Source organism: Rhea americana, unplaced genomic scaffold (genome assembly GCF_003343005.1).
Source record: "Rhea americana isolate MKP2758 unplaced genomic scaffold, rheAme1 scaffold_59, whole genome shotgun sequence".
Taxonomy (NCBI): Eukaryota; Metazoa; Chordata; class Aves; order Rheiformes; family Rheidae; genus Rhea; species Rhea americana.
The window spans coordinates 3,921,500-3,940,796 of record NW_028186745.1 but is presented as its reverse complement, the minus strand read 5'-3'; the positions used below and the strand labels follow the sequence as shown (position 1 = coordinate 3,940,796).

At 38.2% G+C, this 19,297-nt stretch overlaps 1 protein-coding gene across 1 annotated transcript in view; it reads left to right on the top strand.

Annotated features, from left to right (window-relative positions):
- The window catches only part of IL1RAPL1 (interleukin 1 receptor accessory protein like 1), a 337,923-nt gene that overhangs the window by 295,285 nt on the left and 23,341 nt on the right, over positions 1-19,297 (top strand). Inside the window, exons 6-7 of the mRNA XM_085319453.1 lie at positions 16,905-17,037; positions 17,986-18,131. Of these exons, the coding sequence (XP_085175579.1) occupies positions 16,905-17,037; positions 17,986-18,131 (279 nt within the window). The remainder of the gene's footprint in view (positions 1-16,904; positions 17,038-17,985; positions 18,132-19,297) is intronic.

Here is a 19,297-nt window from a genome sequence, read left to right as displayed (position 1 = left end):
CATTTGGGGAAATCGAAGAGAAATCTTAGATTTATTGCAAGCCAGTGGAGACCTCTAGGCATACAACTCCCTGCTCTCAGATATGGACTGCCAAATGAGGACTTTCACACCTGATGCAGTAAAGCTGGAAGTCTGTGTTTCCTGTATGGGCTATGGTCCTCATCTCGAAGGCAGCTTTACCCAAGCAGCATGCCAGTGATCTTGCTGCATCCCTGGTCTTGTCAACAATCACTGGCAGTCAACGTTGGAGGCCCCCAGTATTGAGAAGCTTGTGTTGGGCTTCAAGGTGCGTGTACCTAGGCAGCCAGCCATGCAAGAGTTTCCAAGATCAAGGATATGAAATTGAATAGCAGTAAAGCCTTGAGATCCCCAGCTTCAACCAAGTTCCTCTCCTTAAGAGAGTTTTAAAGCCCTGAGAAAGACAGTTTGACTAGGTCCCTCAGGATTTTTGAATTTCCTCCTGCAGCACTTGAATTCAGAGACTTCAAGTCTGGGCAGAGATCCCAGGATCTTGGCTTAATAGGTCAGCTCTGCTATTGGAACTGTCCTGGACTAACAGCTCTATGGTACTAGTCTATTCAAATCAAAGAAACTAATGGAAAAATGCCAATAAATAAATAAATAAATAATGACTTTTTTCCTTTTTTTATCAGAAATTCTGTCTCTTGGACACCTCTGCTTTTCCATTCCACATCTTAACTACAGAAAAAAAAAAAAAAAAAAGAAAAAAAAAAAAGAGAGACTTTTTTCCTTTTTTTATCAGAAATTCTGTCTCTTGGACACCTCTGCTTTTCCATTCCACATCTTAACTACAGAAACTTAACTTGTCTCTATGGGGCTTAGTATGTCTAGTCTATGAGTCATTTCTTTATGGTGAGTTCATAAATAAAACTGCAAAAATTCTATGGGAGGTGCATAAAAAGAGGATTTTATTCCTCTCTAACCAATAAGCAACAATTTGCCTTGGTGATTTTAAATGATCTGCTGGAGCTTTTCATGTTCTCATCTAGTCAAAAGGCAAGSTAGGAGCTCAGCATTTTTTTGTCTTTCTCAGAGAAAATATGGAGGTTTGCAGCTCTTTACATAAACAAYAGCTCCTCTGCAGTATCTCCCATGTCACTAAGATACGTTTTTATTCATAAAGTGACATTTGAGTAACTAATAGCTTTTTAATAGAAATATCTCTAGAATGAACATAAAAAAGATTTTTTTTGCCTTCAAAGTCTTCATTTATGCGGAAAATGTCATGTCAACCTTTTTCTTCTGCCTTTTCAACAAATGCTCTTTTCAAACTTACATTTCAGTTTTATTCTAATATGTAACATGTGCTAATCATATTAGGAATGATTCATTTTATTCAGGATGGCTTCTCTTAGCTAGTTCTTATTCATAATGCCAGTGATAAACCTACAATATAAAAATCTTTCTCATGGATGAAGAAAAGTAGCTGCCATCAACCAGTTTTCATATATCTTTTACAGTGTTTTGTTTTGGGTTTTCTTGTGGTTTTTTTTTTTTTTTTTTTTTTCCTTTCCTGATCACTTGTTGGACAAGGTCATTTCATAAATCTGATGATATCTGTGTTAGGGACCTGGCAGATTCCAGTCTTCCTCACTTTATGAAGACAGAGATATAAGAAGTATCTCTTCATTAGCACAGCTCAGGCTGTCCCTAGCTAGAGGTGGTCCTCCTCAGGCAGAGAGCATGTAAGCACTGAGGGAAGTTTTCAGGCATATGATGAGAGGGGATGACTGTGGGAATGTGGGGCAACATGAGGGTTGCTGTGGGCATTTGTTCTGAGGATGGAGGACAAGCAACAGGTCTCGAGGAGGCTATATCCTCACTACCACAATCCAGCTTCCCGTATACACACTAATAAAAAAGTGACGTCCCTATTCCAATCACACCGCTCCTCCACTTTCTACCTGTTCCCWCCGCATGATAGTTACCTAAGCATTAAGAATGGAAATAGCTTTATCAGAAAGGATATTGTAGTTGTAGGGGTTGCAATTAAGCAAAACATTTTAAAAAATTGCTACAGTTCCTGTTGACTTAGCTGTTCYCTCACATTCCTTAGGACAGGTATTAGTTTTAGAAAGTGACACAGAGAAAACAGAAAAACTGTAAAGTTACAACACTAGTCATCCCATGTCTTCCTATAGCTTGCCTCAGACTCCAGGGAAACACTGCCAGTTATCACAGAAAAAATCCTCACTTCATCTTCAAGTCACAGCCACAGCAGAAAACAACTTTACCACTCTGCATCTACCTTTTAATTCTTTCCCCTGTTTTTCTTGCCTCTTAATTTCACTCATTATTTAACACTTGARCTTCATCATCTCACACTACAAAGTGTTTTAGGAGATGAATTTATGTAAAATAAAATCTAATATACTTGTTATGCAAAATCTAATGCAGTAAAAAAAAAAACTCTTATCAAATATTATTCATAACTGTCTCTGATTATACTGAAATCTGGAGAAAATAGAAGATAGCAAGCTGAGCAAGGTGTTCAATTGGATAAGCTTACCWAGCTGTTCTTTATCATAACTATTAATTTTCATTGTTTAATTTCTCAGTTAAACACACTTGCTTTTGTTAAAAAAACACATCACTGGACTTCTATTATAAGGCTTTTTTTCTTGTTTTCTAGTGCTAACAAAGCTGATTATTGGCACTATTTTATATGTACAATCTGTCAGAACAGGCAGACCGACTGGCTACTTAGGACAGATATGCAATCTTGTTTTTTATTATTAGCATGGCTGAAGTGGAGTCTATAAGTATTTTCTTGATAAAAGTGCTGTTTTCAGTGACTGTTACTCAACTATCATCTAAAAGTTGACTGTTGGTTGATTCTAGCTCAAAAGACAATGCATTTTCCTCACAAAAAAAACCCCACAAAAAACATTTTTTAATTACAGGAATAATGAAAGTTTTTAAGTACATTACATTTTCATCTTGGTTTTGTGGGCTTCTTAGATTTTAATCAACTTTTTTTTTGGGGGGGGGGGTTTTTGTGTTTTTTTTTTTTTTTTTTTTTTTTTCCCTATGCCTTCCTGTAATAATATTCAAGTTTTCTTGGTTTTCTATCCTGAGGACAAGATCATGGTGAGTGTTCAACCAAAATCTGGATGCCATTTAGACTTTATAAAAGGAAGTATATGCAGAGCCCACACTGAAACCCAGGTCCATACCCTAAATTCTTTCTGACCCAAGATATCTGGAAAAATATAACACCTCAAACCTTTTGYGTTTAAGTGAAATTCATCATGTACACTCAGCTGTCTGGAGAAAACATTCATAAAAATTTGCGCAGGAGCTCTGTTATACTCTCTGTAAACCTCCAAACACAGTAGCGCTACTGCTCACTGCCTCACCTAGACCACAGCCTCTGCACAGCAGCTCCTCTGTGCTCCTGCCTGGGGAAAGTGAGTCTACACAACAGACTGACTCAAAAAAAAAAAATAAATAAAAGAGGAAGAAAAGGGAAAGCGTAGGTAAGAGGGACTGGTGAGGAAGAGCTGGGATTCAAAAAAGCGTACGAGGAAATTGCTGAGATACGGTAGAATGTCTTTTGAGTTTTTGACTATGCGTTATCTACAGGTGTAGAGAGAGCTTCTACTGGAGAAAGGATCACCTCACACATGGCCAGTTTCTTATATTCTTTCCCTAAATCTCTGCTACTGAACACTGTCCGATGTGGGATACAGGGAGAAATGGATCTTTGCTTTGACTCAGTGGTGGTTGTTCTACTCTTTCCTGCTTTTAGTTCTCAAAGATTAACGATCTCAAATTAACATTTGAAAATTATTTGTTTGTGGAAGAATAAGGGGTATTTAAGTGATTTTTTCCCACTAATCACACTTCGGATACTCCATAGGACTTCATTAARGACAAAGTATGGATTTAAAACTCCATTGAGAGTGTACATTATACATTTAGGAAGCTGTCTGAATATGTAATTATGCAATAGTTAGTGCCTAAGGTCATTCATTTCGGACTGTGTATAAATAATATTCATTTTAAAATGTCTGTAATTATAGCACGTTTTTAAGGAGATGCCATTTAGATGCCAAAGGACTGAAAAGTAAACACCGTACTAAGCACTTTCCAAAATTACATCATTGCTCCATTAGCCAGCAGTTTGTAACAGYGCTTACAAATTATTGCATCCATAAAAGGCAAAGCCTATAGCTGCAAGGTTATTCTTTAGACCTGATGATGAGTTAAGCAGCGAAAGGGTTAACACAGTCCCTTCTTACCCCGTAGACATGGATTAAACCCCTAGCTCCAGGCCACAAGCGAAGATGAGCTTGGCAGTCCTACCTTAGACCCTCATGGGCCTTATAACACGTGGGTCTGTATTGTAAAGCCTCCAGGCATCTTGGCGAGACCGGCAGGCTGAGGAACAGGAGAGCCGGGGCTGCCGCTTCGGGGGCGGCCCGGATTTCTGCAGAGAGCTTGCGCTGGGTCTTGATTTCACGGTCAGAGACRGCAGCCTCCTCCCTCCCTGCCTGTGCAATCTGTGTGAATACCGGTCTCTGTCCCAGTAACCAGCAACTGGTGTATTTTACACATCTGTGTCGCTCACATTCTGGTTTTAGTCATCACTTTGAGGTGGACAAAAACAGTCAAAAAGCAAAACAGATATTCTAGACAATGTTCTGCATTCCTAGGGCTTACACGGAGCAGGACAGAATTTTCCTTTACTGTCTTCTATTTTAAAGGAATGTCCCAACGCCCAGGCCTCTCACAGCGCTGAGAAAACCAAAACAAAAATTCACTGTATTGATAGGAGTGCAGTGGGAGGAGGAAAAGCTATCTAAACTGATCAGGAATTTCAGAGTTATGCCAGTAACAAGACCTGATATCCTGCTACCTAACCTCAGGTTTTTGGCTTAAATATAGTAGCCCTAAACCCCTCAGGAGTTTTGCTGGCAAGACCATAGGTGCTGCAGCTATGGAAATGAAGTAAAGCAGGACGAGGTGGGACAGAGAAATGAGGTTGACATGGCTGCTGCAAGAAGATAAATCATATGTCATTTAGCCTTGCCATTTTCCAGGTTTTCCAGGACTCAGGGGTATGTTTTCTTGACAAAAATGTGCCAGAAACTATGATAATTTAGTGATTGATTGTTCTTGGAAATTGCTTTGGAAGAGCCGTGTTTTATGATGTCCAGTAGCGCACCCACCTCAAGCACAGAGGACCATGTCAGACTCAGCTTCTTCTTACTGGACCTCCAGCCCTGCCGTGCCATTTTCCTGCTGAGGAGTCACAGCCAGCTTGGAGCCAGCCCTCGAGCTGGTGTTATTTAGTTAGGAATAGCTAAGGGTGTTYAGTTAGGAGCACAAAGCCAAAATCCTGCCGTCAGCCAACTCCATTTTTTTTTCCTGCAGGATTTCTGGTTGTAGCACAGGTTCTCTACTCCCTTCGTATACCTAAAGCTCAGAAAGCAGAATATAGTGAAAAGAATTCAAGCTTATCCCCATTTCTCTACTTTTTCCSTTAAAGTTAAATAATACATATAGAAGGCTAGCTGGATTCTTCTCGTTCTGTTTGTGGCATTTGTGCAGTTGCCAAGCACCAAGTGTTGTCTAGCAATATGCAATTACACATAGATGTTCAGCTTATCCTGAAAAAGACTGTCTGCCTTTCACCTGGAAAATAAAAGCATTAGAAGGAGATTCCAGTTTGGACTTGCTCTCAGTTAAGAATATAGTACAGGTACATTTGGTGAGGACATGAAATTAAGTTTCTCCATTTGCATTTTTGTGAACGAGACATTTTGTTTTCACAGGGCTTTTTTTCAGTGGTTTCTTTGGAAAGCAAGTAGCATTTTAACTGATGTGGGAAAGAGAAATAGGAAAACAAAATAGTATAATCACTGTGGTAAACACACAGAAAACCCAGGGCTCTTTGAAGCATTATGCATTCAGATTTTTCTGCAGTATAATTATTTGATGTATTTAATGTATTTAATCATACAAAAATATTAGCAAAGATTTGTATGATTTCTCTTTTTATAAAACCCAAATATTTGTCACTCATTTTATTTAGTTAGATGGATCAGTTATTTCTGAAGATGTACTAAGAATTAGTGGTACAACAGACAGAGCAAGTATCTGAATGATGTGAGGTGCAGACATCACAATTTCAAGGAGAAGCTAGCCTAAATCGTACATAAATCTCTGCTATCCTTTTCATCTTTTTGCTTAAGTAGGCAAACCCAGTAAGAATAAGCATGAAATACTTTCACAGCCTCAGAGGCATCGCTGCTGTAAAAGGGAAAATTGGTGTTGATTTTACTTATCTGCTTTGTGAGTTATCAATGGGTTCAGTTCATCAGTGCTCACATTTCCAGTGTATGGTATGGCACGTAATGGCTTTCCGGGGGAAAATTTAAACAAAAATGTAGTTTCACATCATTCTGAACTGAATTGAAATATTGTGGCTCACTGAACAGACATATTTTATTTCAGCTGTGTTTAGCCTGTTGTGCTAGATTTCTTCATGGGAATTGTAGTTTTCCCCTCTATATTCCTGCCAGACTACTTGGTTCTTTGCCAAATGACATTTTCCATCATATGGTCTGATCTGACAGAACTAGTTAGTTCATGAAAATCTTATGACTGCTAATGTTTCCAGTATGGGCTGAAGAGTTCAGATCACCAGAGGAAGTACAGTGTTATTTATCTGTCATTTGTTATTTACAGGCTAGATACTTCCTTCAACACCACCCCAGCAGTTGAAGGTAACACTGTGCCTATAAGTTTCCAAAAGCCCCACATAAAAAAAAAAAAATCTGTATTTTGTATAACTCAAAAGCTGATCATTTGCTATACAACCAATATTTACTCACACAAACACTACAGATCCCTCTTTCTGTAAGGAGCAGGCATTATGAGACAGTATCATAAAAACAGTTTCTAATGTTTTTAAGTAAGTGCTACATCTGAAAAAAACATCTAATTGAATAGCTAGGAGCTGAGATGACTGCAAGAAATTGAAAATATGATCATTTGTATGTAAGCATGTATGTCAAATCTGTTCCTTAAGATATTGATATTCTTCAAGTGTTTTCTGACACAGTAAGTTGTTTGCCAGCTCCTCAGAATTAAGATCATTTGGGAAAAAAGGGTGTTATTTATTATCTAGAATCCAAGGCAGAGTTTGCATTTACCCTTGTACAGAAAGGTGCATCTGAAAAGGTTGCAAGGTGCATCTGAAAAGGAGGTTGTGAGAACACACTGGCACTGCAGCTGGTTGCCAGGATTTATGTTCAGCATTTGTTGATGTGGACTAGTACCCACAAGAGACCAAAGCAAGGCCACTGCATTCAGTTCAGCAAGAACAAGAAAATAAGATTTATAACAAAACCTCTGTGGTAAGAGATTTGAATGTTTTCATATGTTGGACCAATTCTCTTCAGGTTAAAAGCCATTTTTACTGAGGTTTATCCACTACATTCAAGCAGCTCCTTAGCACAACTTATTTAGCAATGCCTTTAAGAGCCATCTAAGTCCCACCTTCAGTCTGCTGCTTTGCTTCTGGGTTTTTCATGGGAATAAGGCAAATGCTGTGAAAGCTGGAATGGCTTGAAACTGTCTTCCCTAACTGGTAGCAAAATCATACCAGCTTTGTAGTTGCTTCGGGCTGCAAGTCATCTACAGGACACCAAGAAGTTACAGCTTTTAATGTATTTCTTATCAATAAACATACTTTATCAGAAAGACACACAGTGAAATACTTATTTTTTTTTCCTAACGGAACCTCCCTAAAATGTACAAAGATAAAGGGAAATTGTCCGCATGCACACTTTTTCAGGACTTTCCCAAACATTGACCCAGAGCAGTCCTGTTCAAAACTAAAGCCCCAAGAGGGTGCRCTGGATGTCAGAGATTGCTAAGTGCAATTTCGTAGCTTGGTGCATGACCTACCCACCTCATTTTGGAGGTACAGAGGCCAGCATACATCTACTGSACYGGGATGCTTATGGAACTCCCTTATRCAAAGTTAAACTTAGTTAAAACATATAGCATCATTAAAATGGAAAAGTCATAGAAATGTGATCAAGGGAAGTATGGTCTAAAAAGAATCAAGAAGCAGAAAAGCAGAAAAATGATGTTATGCATGGTGTAGATGGATTTAAAGCTCCCAAGTCATAAGCCTGCATGGACTTAAAAACCATGTGAAGATTGACATTTAGAGCCACCTCTATTTTTTTGCTGGAGATATTTGGTTACCTAGGATATTTCCTTACGACTTACAACTGAAAACAGGTAACCTTTTAAAAACAGAAATTATCTTTCGGTCTGACAGAGAAGGCACATTATGAAAAAGTATTTGAGAGACACATTTGTCTACAAAAAAACATGAAAATACAAACTTCTGGAGTAAAAGTTAAGTCAAGCTTATAAAACAACTGYAGTGACTTTTCCTTCCTTTAGCAGCTTTTGCTTTATGCCTGTTATAGTTGTCTCCCATTCCAGCCTTTACTTCTGAGGAGGAAGAAATGAAAAGTATTGGCTGAAAAAAACTAACTACCATCTATGAAAATGAGAGAGCTGCAGTTAGGAGAATCAAGATTACTGGTTCATGATTTTTGCTACCTCTAGTGAAATGAAGGTTAGTAGGACAATATACATGCCTRAGAGATGCTTAGGGCATTTGCAGCCAAAAATGTTATAGATCACCTTTTTTCTACAGTCTACTGTGGCTGTTGCCATCTTCATTGACTTTTTCTCTGATGGCGCTGCTATTCAGGCCAGAGAGAATTTGGGTTTCTTTTCCTTCATMAGCTATGAAGCAGTCCACTAGAAAATTGAAATAATCTTAAGATAACCTAAGATCTTCCCATGTACATTTCAGTACAGCACCTTATTAAGTGTAAAGGATTTTCTTCACAGCATAATTTACTTATAGCAAGTTACTTTTAGGATGCATTCCATTGAAAAGACAGTTTTAAAACAAGGAGCAAAGCAAGCCTTTTTTGGAGGTAAAATGTCAGTTATATTTGATTTGGTAAATACCACTTAAGCACAAAGGACAAAGTGGACAAATTGAAATATGTATATAGTATCCACTAAAAAGAGCATTGTGCAACATGGTGTTTTAAACTGTAGGGCCATAGAATAAAATCTTTTAAATTCAACATTCAAGTTAAGAAAACTTTGACATAGTTTTCCTGAAATAACCCCATCATCTAAATCTGCTTAGACATTGTTTAGAAAAATTGTATAAATATTTTTAGAAATATGATAGACCTAGTGAAATATGTTCCATGGTTTATTTCTCAGTGGAAGAGGATGATGCATGTTAAAGAGGAAGCTCAAGCTGATAGGTACGAAATCAAAGGAAGGAACGTCTGGAGATATTTGGTCCAGCCCTCCTCAGGTCAAGCAGGGTCACCTAGAGCAGGTTGCTCAGGGRCGTGTCCATTTGGATCTTGAATATCTTTATGGATGAAAACTCCACCACTTCTCTGGACACCTGTTCCACTSTTTGAGCACCCTCACAGTAGAAARAATTTCATTCTTTTGTTTAAGTGGAGGATTTTCCCATGTTTCGGTTTATGCYCGTTGCCTTTCATCCTGTCCCTRGGCACCACTGAGAAGAGTCTGGCTSCATCTTTTTTTACTCTCCCCATGAGATATTCTGATAAAACACATTGATAACATCTCCCTCAGCCTTCACTTCACCAGATGGAGCAGTCCCAGCTCTCAAACTTTCTTCATATGAGGGATGCTCCAGTATCTCCATCATCTTTACGGCCTTTCACTAGGCTTGCCCCAGTATGTCCATGCCTCTCTGGAAGCGGGAAGCCCAGATCTGGACCCAGCAGTCTAGGTGTGTTTCACCAATACCGCATAGAGGGGAAGGACCCCCTCCCTCGACATTCCTCCTGTCACAGCCCAGGGTACTATTGGCCTTTATAACAGTTTAATGAGAAGTTTCATTACACTACTAAATGCACTCTATCGATATTTGTTATCATAAACTAACCTCTCTCAAAGCAGCATAAGCACAACCAAAAGTCATTACTCATCAGCATGTAGCTCACAATAGCAATAATGAACTACAGTTTTCCTATATAACATACACAGGCTCACTCACACAGTGAGATGCTGTGGCAAATGCTGTCTTTTTAATGAGATCCACTGAGTGTGGTGAGTAATAGAGTTCTGCTGTGAATAAATTGACTTGCTGCCGATTTCAAAAAAATATTTTTTGAGAGTTGCCTAATAAGGAGAAAGATTAAGAATAATTAGATGATGCAGTATAGCATAATAAATGCCAACAGATTAAGCATGCATATTTACCAGTACTACCTCCTGTGATTACATCCYGTTTTATATCTACAATGGATTTGAAATAGATAAATAAGGTTTATGAACCAAGATTGTGTCATATTTTGTATATTAGGAATCTCACTTAGTACTATCTTCAGGAGTGAGTTCATATTCTGACTTTTTTCCCAGGAYGCTTTCAAGCTTTTCTTGTTCTAGGATCACTCTTCCTCATTTGGGAATACAGTCAGCCCTACCAATACTAAGAATTTCTTCCCCTTTTCCACAAACTGTCAGAAGATGATTTGCCATAAGGAGATATTTAGTGGTATTTCCAGTCTGAAACTCTATCAGGCATTTCTAGCACTAGAAACCCTGCATTTTTGGAGATTTGGCCCCGTGGTAAAAACCACAGAATTTACTTTTTTCCCATATTGATAGATCAGATGATCAATGAACATACCCTTGATTTTTACTCTTGTCAAGCAGTGTGTGGAAATTCAGTCCACAAACAGTCACTCTGTTTCTATAAATTGTCTATATTCTATCAGATTACAAAAATGTAAATTTTAACCACACCTTTGTAATTAATACAGGCCTTTTTCTCTACTCTTATTTAATAAAAAATTGTGTAAGCTATTTTTACTCTATTTTACATATATCATATATTTAAATATATTTAGTTACCTGACCTAAATAGAATATCCAAAGCTCAGTAGTACTGTGACTATCTTTGTTGTAAAATGTGCATCTTTATACATTAGGAAAAAATATTTCAAATATGAAACAACTGGCCAAACTCTCCAACAAATCCGGTGTTCTTTAGTGCTTTTGAGTTCAGAGTAGTGAATAGATTTTCTATATGGCGGAAAAATCACAATAAGTTGTTTATTTTACAGTACAGATATCAATATTTTAAAAGCTAGGTATTTATTATTTACCAATTGTTTCAAAAGTTGAAATAAGGGGAAAAAATGAGATTGAAGTTCACCAAGTGGATTGTACCTGTAAATAGACAGACAAATAAAGATCAAGCTTTTAATCCTTATCTTCCAGAGCTTGTATCTTGACTCTTAAATATCTAAAGCTCCAGGATAAACTTTCATTCACTTCTAGGAATTTCCTATCACAGAAAGAAAAGTAATCACTTTAGAACTTTCTCAAGGGGAACAGAGGAGGCAAAAGTAGATCCACAACTGTGTGAGAGAAAGGTCTTCATAGTTGTCCCACCATCTGCATGGAGATAGCATTTCTTTGTTGTAAGCTTTTCTGGAGGGGGAAAAAAGCAGTGGAAAAAAAACCAGAATGCACAGAAAAACCTTCAACACTTTATGGGGAGAGGAGGAAATAGGAACCAACATGTAAGAGTAGTCAATCATATCACATCTTGCAATATGAAGAGAAACTAACTTTTATCTCAGGGCTGAGGGCAAGTAACATGTAAGCAGCTAGTTACAGGTACCTACATTAAGTGTCTTACTGTTGAACTGAACTTTGYGGTTTGACTCAGCAGCTGGAAGCTTCATGCAGTAATAAAGGGTTTTTCATGGGGCAGTCTGTGCCTATGTGTGGGCAAATGACTATACTGCTTTGCTGGGTGGGGGCTATTTTTCAACTGAAAGAAAACATCTAATGAACAAAAAGTAGGGTTTTTCCAATAAGAAAAAACAAATCAGAAATTCAAGGAATTTCTAAATCCTCAGTAAATAGAGATATCTACAAACTCAAGGAAAGTTCAAAAGCCACAGCATGTCTCTGGACTTTGTGCAAACCTTCAGCTAATGTTTCCTGTGGATGAATGCTTGTGTGTACTCTGAATTTGCACATTTATGGCCGAAGGAACTTAATATGGAATCCAGAGCCCTTTGCAATCAACATTCCACTTTTTTTCTTTTTAGTAGCACACCCAAATGTGGACAGGTTGATCAACGAAGAGATATAGCTACATAACAATGTTCCGCCAGTTTGTATCGTGCTTTCATGGTACCACCAACACTCAATCCTTCCAAACGTGCATCCACAGATCTCTGAGTACAGGGAATTTGAAGTTTATCTTTGTAACTATACAGATATAAGACATGACGATTTGCCAAAGATTCCACACCATGTTACTCAATGACAAGGCTGGAAATCAGCAGTTCCCAACTTATAATCATTSATTTAGCTTGGCCTTAGCTGCTCTATGAAACAGTTAGGAATTGATAACAGAATACAAGGTATCAAGGTATGAAAACACGTGTGTGAGCTGGTGGCAGCATAGCAGTGGGTGATGCTCTATGCAGGCAAGGAGAGCATCGCGAGGAACCACGGCAGAGCATCCTGCTCCGAGGGATGGCATACAGATGAATTTTCTCACAGTTGAAAATATTTGTTAGCTTTTTAAAATTTTTTAATCATGTTTACAATATGGCTTTCAAGCTATCTTGGTTATGATTAAAAAGTTTCTCTGAGAACACGAGTAGTTTCTTCCTGCCTTTTGGTCTTTTAGAAGACATTGGCAAAACAAGTGGGCCCTAGGTGTGTCATTGATTTTGGTAAGAATTGGCACCTATCCTTCACACCTAAGAATGTAATCTTTTTTACATCTTTCCACTTGGAAGACTGATCATTTTTTGTCAGTATTCTTTCTTTATCATGAATGAAAAAAATGTTATTTAATGTGTGTGTGAGATTGACTTTATCTGCCTTGACCTTTTATAATTTCATTTTCAAGTGTTAACGTTACAAATACTGCCATGCTTGTAAGTATATAGCTATTGTCTCTACGTAAGTATTATAGCTGTACATTGTACAGTAAAAGAAGACTTGTATTTCAATATACTTAACATTTCCACTCTCTTGGCCCTCAGCGTTAGCAGATGCTGGGCATGGCTCTCAAACACTTCACTTCTGTAATACATCCTTGAGGATTCTTTTAAAAGAGGTTGTAGGAGATACCTGCTAATTGTCAGTGCTTCCCACAGAAATGGTTGTCCTTCAGTGAGGAGTCTACCAAATCGAAGGGGAGAACGGATGCCATCGCAGCGTATGCTAACATCTATGAGTAATGGTGCAAGTGTAATTTAAACTGCCCGTACAAGATGTCATTTCACTAACTACAAAACATTCACTATTTGCTAATTACAACTAGCAGGTTCTTAGCATGCTGATGTTTTTAATTATAGCTTATACACTAGGAGTTTCTTTTGATTAAAAAAACATATAGCGAGATATGTAGTTCAGAAGACAGACAGTGCCCTCTCCTGGACAGAGGCTCCCATAACAAGAGTTTGCAAAATGCCCCAAATACTGCCAGGCGGAGAAACTGGACACAAAAACAATATGTTACTGAAGGGATTTGCTGGTTTCAAGGAAGCACATTTTTTTTCTACTGTCCTTCTGTAATCCAGGCTACTAGAAACCATACTGGGAAACAAATTTCTTTCCCAATTTTTCCAGGTCAAGGAGGTTTTGATTAATTTAGTTTGAACCTAGTTGGCTAGAGTTGACAGTGCATCTTTATCACAGGAAGCAGTAGCAACATTTAGTGTTGCTTATTGTGGATTTTGTGTTTTTTTTTCCAAAAATAAGCTCAATAAAGCAAACTCATATTCATAAGCAAAGATGAAGGAGACACATGCTGTTGAAGTTTGCTTTTTTTAGATAGTTTCCTACATGTCTTTATTGTGTTATTTCAAGCTAAAGAGTTAGAATTAGAAGCTCAAAATTGTCATTTTTACCTTTATCTCTTCTTGAYGTTTTGGATTTTTTTTTAGTACCCTTTTTTTTTCCTTAGCAGTTATAATCTCGTCCTTCTGGACATATTTAGGGTCCATAAACAAACAGCTTGCCAAGGACCTAAATTGAGAGAGAACATGCTCAAGAATTTATAGCTTCTTACTGCAAAGTGGAGAGACAAAGAGAGTGAGCGAAGCATGGATTCCCCCTAGTAGTTAATTTAAAATATGTATTTAAATTCTTTCAAAAATAGACTGTAAAACCATAATAATCCAGCATTTACGGGAAAATTTAAGTTGTTGGCTTAGAAAGCATAACACATCAATTCATCAAACATGGACAGTTTTCAGTTCATTTCTACAGTTTTTCTTAGCATAGAAAAACATACTGAGGGAAGTAGTTGTTTAAGGTTAACTGTGAATGATTTCTATTTATCAGCCGGCCAGCTGTTTTAGCTGGCCAGCTAAAATATAAAGCAAAGTAACTCTTGTAATTATTTACTTAAATTTTGCATAATTTCTAATAATTTGCAGATTTCTTAAAAACAGATTGCCTATGCAGGCCACAAGGCTGTAATAGCTGCCCAGCGTGCCAAAATAGTCATTCTCTGACCACTCACTTCAAAAAGTTGTACTTAGAGAGAAGAATGAAGCCAAAYGCACAACACACACATGAGGACACAAGGGTAGCCCTGGAAGAGAGGTCAAGATGAGTTTCCCCAAATATTCTGCCCACTCATAATATTGCCCTTGAGTTAGTCTTTGCCTGTTACTTAGGTGGGTCCGCAGCTGTGAGCATCTCTGGTCCAGAAAGAGCAGAGGGTCTCAGCTTAGTGCAGAAGTGCCAGACCTGGTCTTTAATGGTCACAGTTGGTCATTAGCTGGTCACTGAATCTTTCTTCACAACCTGCTAATGAACTTCCCACTGACTTATTGTGGTCAGGGTAGAAAGTATAGGTAATTTATAGCTCACCAGCTCACGTGCTAATAGCCTTTGCTCAGCAACTCTAATGGCACACTATTACTATATACATCCTTCCTAATTTATTTCCCAGGTGTAAATATTTCATGTGGAATGGAAACTTTCAGTTCTGTGTTTAAAAATATACCTAAATATTTCATGGGGGGCGGGGGGGAGGAAGTTCTTCACAGATTTAATGAGGAAAAGGCCTTAGTCTTACAATTTATTTCTTCTCGCACTTTTCCCCTTAACAAAATATGTTTATTTTTAAAAAACAAACCTATGCATGTTAATATCCACCTGGTAAAGGCTTGGAGGCCTGCACTGTACAGAAATCAACTCTCAGTAGGTGCCTGTTAGCTGCAGGAGCTCAGAGAGCTTTGATGGTTCAGTGCCTGCGGTGCCTAATCTCTGTGATTCATGGCCAGAAGCCATAAAGCTTCCTGCTGCGACCTTACCAACTCTTAAAATCTAAAAAGTTTCAGCTGGGCCTTCACTTGGTGAAAAGCTCCAGAAAAAGCCCAAGAAGTGGCAGTGATGCATTAGGTGGCTCTCTYCTCTCTCAGACCAGTAGGTAATGCCATAGGGGTTATTCTTTCACCAAAGGAGCCTGCTTTTGCTTCAATTATGCAGGTACCTTCTCTCATTCTGAGAGTAGCCAATATCCACAATTACTAGGTATTTCATAGCCCTGAACGTGTGCTGGATTAGATTACTGTAGGCAATACATTCTGTTAAAGTTTGATATTTTCATTTTCACATGTTCACGTATTATAATTATGAAGCAGAAACAAACAAAAAAGTTTGTGTATATCCTGCTATGTAACGGCTGTATGAGAGTGAATTTGCATCTGTTAAAGCATCCTGGAAACAATTTGAAAGTTTATCATGTACCATTATCGACTTTCTTGCATTTAACCCACATCAAGTGGTCTCCTAGTGGTCATCTCATTCCCTGCAAATGGCTTTGAGATTGCCAAAATCTTCCTCCCTGGTGCTTCAGAATGGCATTTCTTGAGCCCCCAGCATGGAGAGTGAGGAGGCGGCTTACGAGGGAGGCTGCTGACCGCTGCTCCCTGCGGGTCTGAAACAGGAGCTGGCATTAGAAAGCAAACTTTTACCATCCCACTAGAGATCTTCAGTTTACATGAAGGAAATTCATTGATCACAGAAGGGCTTCCCGTGACATCTCTGTGCAGAATCTGTCCCTGCCTTCTTTATAGGAGCAGTAGTCAGTCAGCTTTCAAATCCTAAGATCAAAAATGGAAGGTGTAAATAAAAAAATGTATTTGGTCTCAGCAGTTAAATCAACTCCATGAAAACACTGTCCTCAGGGGGRAAAGAATCACTCCTTGAATCACACTTCCTTAATTTACTATGTAATTTCCCGCTATAGAAAATGCACCTGGCAGTTTGGAAGGGTTGGTGCCCATTAAGACAAAGATCTTTACAGCAGCGAGTGGGAGATCTTCAGCTGTGTGGCTGCCTCGGAAATGGTAGAAAGCACTCTACGGGAGTCTACCAGTCCCTTTACAGAAACCACTGTAAAGCTGACCTGAAACGGAAGTGACGACGTCTCTATTTTACCTAACCTTTACCTATTTTCAGAGAAAACACAGAAGTTCTTGGTTAAGTCATTTAGCTCTCTTTCAAAAACTGCGGCCCTTTCCTTCCCTAACATATTTAGAAATCTTGGTGAAAGAATTAAGTCCTGTTGTTATGCAACATTTCATTTTATTTCTATTGTATTTATTTTCAGAAAATACATTGAACACTGGCTAGAAGGCAAGCAGGTATTTTTGGATACTTCCAACAGCTCAAAACTGAGTGTTTCTACAGACATCACTTCTGCAAATCAAGAAAAGCAGCTGATTCAAAAATGATTTTTTTTGCAAATTTGAAATAACATATTTTATTTCTCACATTCTTTCTAACAGGCGGTTCTGCTAATCTAACCTGCCGAGCTTTCTTTGGATATAGTGGAGATGTCAGTCCTTTAATTTACTGGATGAAAGGAGAGAAGTTTATTGAAGATTTGGATGATAGTCGAGTCTGGGAAAGCGACATCAGGTAAAAAAACCAAAAAAGCTTTTTGTTCTCTAAGTCAATGTCTTTTTTTGATAATTTTGATAGTTAATATAGTACTTGTATCACAAACAAGCTCAAGAGCATCATAGCTCTGATTTATTTATTTATTTTTTTTTTCAAATCCACTCTTTACCTTTATAACTCTACCAGTAGAGAATGGGAAAATGTATGCATCAGCAAGGACTGGTATTACAGAATGTAGAAGCAGAACAATTGCTCTATTGCACCATACTATGACCACTCAAAATTTGTGTGGCGACTTTTTCAAACTGTAGCAAACAATAATAATAACCACTAATAACAGTTACTAAGAAGATACTAAGAGGAAATAAAGAAAAATAAGTACCTCAGGAAAAACAACTCAAACGAAATATTTTAAAACATGGAGGTTTAACATGGAGTCGTGCTGGGCATCCCAGTTCTTTCCACTGATTTATAATTCACAGTGAAATATTATAATACATTCAAGAAATAATTTTTCAGGCCCTGACAYTGACACATTTTTTTCTGAGCGATATCTTGAACAGTTCCAGAAAGCAGACAAATAGTGGTTTTGGCCCAGACTCGTAATGTCACCCTAAATATAAAAATAGCTGTTAATGTTCTTCTCTGCTCTAAACATTTTGAGACTTCACATACCGCTGATCACGGCCTCCGTCAGTGAGTGCGATGTATTATCAGTGTGTGCATCATCCTGCTTAAAGAAGACAATTAGCTGAAGCTCTCATTAACATTTACAAAGCCAAACCTCCTCATTAAAAGTGAGGAAGAAAAGGGCATGATATAATTTAATTAAGATTTCATCAAAGCATAGCTGCATTTGAAGCCTGACAGTTGTGAACTGTGAGTAGTGTTATTATGTCATGATTAGCTAATGCTCTGCCGTGATACAAGCAGAATAGCTTACGCACTCCTTTTTTTCCTCCTTAGGGTTCTCAAGGAGCATCTTGGGGAACAGGAGGTTTCCATCTCATTAATTCTGGACTCTGTGGAAGAAGGAGATCTGGGGAATTACTCGTGCTATGTTGAAAATGGGAATGGACGCCGGCACGCTAGTATACTTCTACATAAAAGGGGTAAATATGCAGCTTTTCAGCATGCCATGATCTGTTATTGGGTTGGTCAGTTTGCAGTTTCTTTCTGATGAAAGTTTTCCGTTTTGTCTTCCTGAGGTATTAATAAGCAATGATTGTTTTTCCCCAGGCATTTGTACAAATTTCAAAACAAAACAGAAAGGTTGTTGTTAACTATAACTGTCACTAGGAAAAATACAGTAACACATTTTCATTATGTTTATATAGAAGATGCATTTAATAATTCATGAGTGCTAAAACTAATAAAGGCTCAATAGAGGAAGAAGAGTAGGAAGCTACAGGTAATAAGATCATAATCATTTTCTGTAAGGAAAAAAAATCAATTATTAGAAGAGCAAACRCAAATATATTCCGCTTCTATCAGCAGCGCCACATAAAAACCTCCTGTCGGGGGAATTCCTGCGTAGTCTCACCGTGAAGATTTTCTTTCTAACATATTTCTTTAATGCCAGCGTTTCTGAAGTGAAGTATCATGACATAAACTTTTAAGGACCTTCCTGTTTCCACTCACATCCTGTGATTTTAGCCTCTCTAATGGCCACAGTRGTCTCCCACGGAGATAGATACGGCGCGGCAGAGAGCCTCTCGCCAAGCGAGGTGTCCGGATGCTTTGCCTCCTGGAGGGTGTTCCACATTTACCAGCTTGGTGCTCCCCACAGTCGTGTAGCAGCCCTCCGGCTTCAGGGAGCAATGAATATTCAGGACCAGGGCGCATATTTTGCTGCTGTTATTGCGGGGCTTTTTAGACCGTTTGTAAAGGTGAGCAAACCAGACTCGTGCTGTGGTTTGCACTACGTGTGGCATCCCAATTTATATCAGAGCAGCAATGTCTTCTCTAGTTTTAGCCTTGTCGTATGCAAAACCTAAGTTTAAAGGGGAGCCATAAATCAAGCTCGTGTGTATTACTCATTTAGACGTGTTTTTCATGTACCTCCAATTAATTGAATAGAATTGCTTCTTAATCATTTTTCTTCTTAAGGGATACAGATATAAATAACCAGATGTTCTCCTTAGCCTAGCTTTTGCCATATATTCTTGAATGTATTGAGATAGGAAATTAACTCATTAAGTAATTGAACTGTAGCAATTTAGCAGCTGGTAGCTATTTATCCCTAATTCAAAGACATTTGAACCCAGAGCAAGAATTT